The sequence below is a fragment of the Zophobas morio genome, unplaced genomic scaffold (genome assembly GCF_036711695.1).
Source record: "Zophobas morio isolate AGI-343-1 ecotype UQ-CSIRO unplaced genomic scaffold, CSIRO_AGI_Zmor_V1 ptg000386l, whole genome shotgun sequence".
Lineage (NCBI taxonomy): Eukaryota > Metazoa > Arthropoda > Insecta > Coleoptera > Tenebrionidae > Zophobas > Zophobas morio.
In genome coordinates, this window is record NW_026972490.1 from 112,730 (window position 1) to 116,463 (window position 3,734).

Here is a 3,734-nt window from a genome sequence, read left to right on the forward strand (position 1 = left end):
CACAGAAAAGTTTATTATGACGTAAAGTATGAGTGTTGGGCAATACTTAAAACTGAAAGTCGGGGGGGAAAGAAACTAAACTATCCATTTCTACTTAAAAGGCTTGTGGACAAAAAGGCAGCGAAATAATAATGTTCTTTATCCAGCTCCGGCGTCAAGTGCTGAAAGAATTATGCTTCCATTAGTGACTAAAGCTGCCTGGCCTCGCAGAAGAATACCAAAGATTATAAACTTTTTTGTCTAAGATTTGGGCTTCGAAAGTTTCTTAGGACGGCACAAAAAATTGAATACAGTCATAATTCATTATGATATCGATAAAGCGCTTATTCTTTCCTTAACACGTATAATTCGAATCAAAATTTCTTTTCGATAGAGCAATGTAAGAAATGACCCAAGTTTTTTCTATTTTTTCCAAGGAAGTGAGAGGGGTAAATATTACGAGGCTGCGAGAATTAATAGTTATTTGGATGTTGCTTACAACATTATGCAATACCAAGTATTAAAAAAAAGTTGGGGGGGGGGAGGGAGGGGGCCTGGAAATGTTTTTACCTTACTGGAAGGCTTCAGTAAAACCACCGAGAAAGAAATGTACGGCAATATTTACGGACCTTCTACTTATATTTCCTTAAAAAAAACTTTGAAAACTCCGCAAAATATGTGATATCTAACGAAAAAGTTGTTTCTCACCCGGACAACTCTTTTTTTCTGAAGCTAAATAAAGTGTTGGTAACGACGTTTTTTTTTGGAGACTAAGAAACAAGAATTCAGGCGCTGGATTATTCCCCATTAGCGAAGTTGGCGGACTCAATGGCTTTTCACAGAATTTATTGCTACGAGTTAATATTCCTTCAAGGAAAGCCTCCAGTTATTTTTTTATCAAAAAACAGCTATTCTTACTATAGAGAGTATGAAATATCAAAAGCTTACTATTTTCCGATCCCTTCAGATGCTTTTTTTTGATAAAACGGCCAAAAAATTATATAAATAAAACCCTTCCTTTGTTATAGGTTTCACTGGTCTTATTTTAAAGTTTAAGTAATACTACCTAATAAGATTTTTTTTATTATAATTTTCATACATAATATATAGAAAATGTATTTTTATATCGATTCGGAGACACCAAACTACGCAGAATAAAGCACTTTTGTTTAGATAGTTTATGTATAAGTAAGCAACATGCAAACAGAAATAATATTTGCTAGTAAAATGTTGGACTTAACAGCTTTAGGCATGAGTTCGGTCCTTCAACTTAAAAAGAAAAGAGCTTTTCTTATACTTTTTTTTTAAACTTCCTAATTTAGTTTTTCAGAGCATTATTTCAAGGTTAAGTATAATTAAACAAAGAAAATTTACTTTTAAAGAAATTAATATCAATATTTTTAATCTCGCTCGGCTTAGCAAAAAGTGTTCGAGTTATTTTAAGGAATTTTTTGGAGAAAGTAAAACTATAATAAGTTTTATTGTTTTTTTACGATAGCGTTAATCTTTTTTAAATTTATTTTTTTAAAAGATGGCCTAGTGAGTGTTCTTCTAGAGTCAATTCCTTTTTTAAGGCGAAATAAAGTACTTTTTCCGGCTTAAAATCTATTTGGGCATATATGTAAAAAAATTGTAACAGGATGACTAGTATTGCTCTGTAACAATCATTATCTCTAGATAATTTAATTTTTAAATGTATAATTATGTAATCTCTCTATTATCAACTTGGCTACAACAAGTAAATATATAAATACCGTATACTTAGAGAAATATTTAGCTTTTACAGTTGAAAAATTGACCAACACTTCAATTAAATATAATATGGTACGAGAGAATCCTTAAGCAGATTTTTTAATTTTTGTTCATAAGTGGACTTTTCCTGGTGCTCGATTGAGTTAAACAACTTGATACTCGAGTTCTGTATTAATTGGAGTCTCCCGCAGAGCTCCCGTCAATCTCTCGTGGGAGTAACATATCTGTCCCGAGCCCCGAATGACTGAGTGCTGCCTAGGGGGTTAGAAAACCGCTGGGAGCCGAGCTCGAGGGTCTCCTAAAGACGCCGACCACCATTGAGGCTGGCCAGGTTCCTGTCTGAGCCAACTTATTCCTGAAGAAATAGTTAGGCAGCACATGGCGTTAATGAACTAAATGTAGTGTTGAAGTATAATTGGTGGCCCGTTGTCTTCGCTTTACTACTGTTTTGTTTCTCCCTGCTTAGCCGTGGTGATGGTATTTATGTCGCTGTTTTCATCACAGCGTCTGGTTTTTTTTCCCTCCTTTTAGCTAATTAAAATTTTATATACTTTACGTTATGCAAGACGGCAAGTTTAAAAAAAACCCGAAAAAAGCGTGGGCATGTTTCCGCGGGACACGGTCGTGTAGGTAAACATAGAAAGCATCCAGGTGGTCGCGGAAAAGCAGGCGGCCAGCATCACCATAGAATTAACTTTGACAAATATCACCCCGGCTATTTTGGTCTGTTTTTACGCGTTTTATATTTTTTTTATTAAATAGCTTTACCCATTGTTGCAGGGAAGGTTGGTATGCGCCATTTTCATCTGACACGTCAGAAGTATTACAGGCCCATCATCAACTGTGATAAACTTTGGACTTTACTGCCAGCTGGCTCTGTTGAAAAGGCTCAAGGGATGACTTCTAGAGTAATGGTTATTGATTGTGATAGAGCAGGAATTTTCAAGGTTATTTTATTATGTTAAGTGTGGTAATCACTGTTAATGGCGGCTTTTTAAATTCTAAGGTTTTAGGAAAAGGCCGTCTTCCTCCTATAAAAGTGGTGGTGAAAGCTAGATTTTTTAGTAAAATAGCCGAGCGGAAAATTAAAGCTGCAGGAGGCCAATGCGTTCTTACCGCATAACCAGTGGAGTTTATTTTTTTAATATATTTTATTATTATTACTATTAAATTGTTTATCTGGTTTGCTTGAGGTGTATGAGGATTAATAATTTTGTACGTCAGTCAGAGAATATCGTTGACTTTACATGTTGAATTAGTTATCTGACACCTCATAATATATGTAGCTTACTTATACTTAATTTTTATAAACAATTAATTATTACTGTCTTTGTTATTAAAAAAAATATAAAGATAAAAAGTTATTTTAGTTTATTTAATTGTTAACGTCTGTTAAAAGAGTCATAAGAAGAGCATTGCGGAATAGTTTTCTAATATATGTCTTTTTTTATTTTAGGGTCTGTATTATACTTAGACCCTGTTTCTTAGTTTTTATATTATTATATAAAAATATTATCAGGGACAGCTACATAAAGAGAAAAATAATAAAATTATATCTATTTTCTAGATTCGGTTTTAGTGAACTTTTTTTAAACTTTTTTTTTATTAGAAAAAAAAGATAATACTTTCTAGCTGAATTTTTTAAGCTACTTAAATAAATTTATTTATATTTATATGTTTTAGGAGACTTAAACTTTTTGTAGATATTTGAATTGCTGGAAATCCTGAGTTACAATTTAATAAAGTATTTACCTACTGGATCTTTTTTAAATTTATAATTATTGTACTACTGCCTATAAATTTTAACTTTTTCTGTTGATCTCCTGGTATTGAATAATGTGTTGAAAAAGGTTAAGCACCATATCTTTTTTATATATAAGTATTCATTATTAATGGGTTGCTACTATTATAATTACTACTTGCTTAGCAAATGTTATAGAAATTTACGTTTAATAAACGTTGGCAGAAAATAGATGTTGGTAACCAATATGCAGTTTTCTTCG

At 32.4% G+C, this 3,734-nt stretch overlaps 1 protein-coding gene across 2 annotated transcripts; it reads left to right on the forward strand.

Moving 5' to 3' along the window:
- The first annotated feature begins 2,176 nt into the window (after positions 1–2,176).
- Positions 2,177–3,493, forward strand: LOC135120502 (large ribosomal subunit protein uL15-like). Of its 2 annotated transcripts, none has more exons than XM_064044809.1 (5): positions 2,177–2,208; positions 2,298–2,454; positions 2,512–2,678; positions 2,738–2,862; positions 3,415–3,493. In XM_064044809.1, exons 1-4 carry the CDS (start codon positions 2,206–2,208, stop codon positions 2,852–2,854), a joined length of 444 nt encoding a protein of 147 aa, XP_063900879.1. In that variant the 5' UTR covers positions 2,177–2,205; the 3' UTR covers positions 2,855–2,862; positions 3,415–3,493. The 2 variants fall into 2 exon arrangements, with proteins under 2 accessions (XP_063900879.1, XP_063900878.1); XM_064044808.1 differs by having other exon boundaries at positions 2,738–2,857.
- The last annotated feature ends 241 nt before the right edge of the window (positions 3,494–3,734 follow it).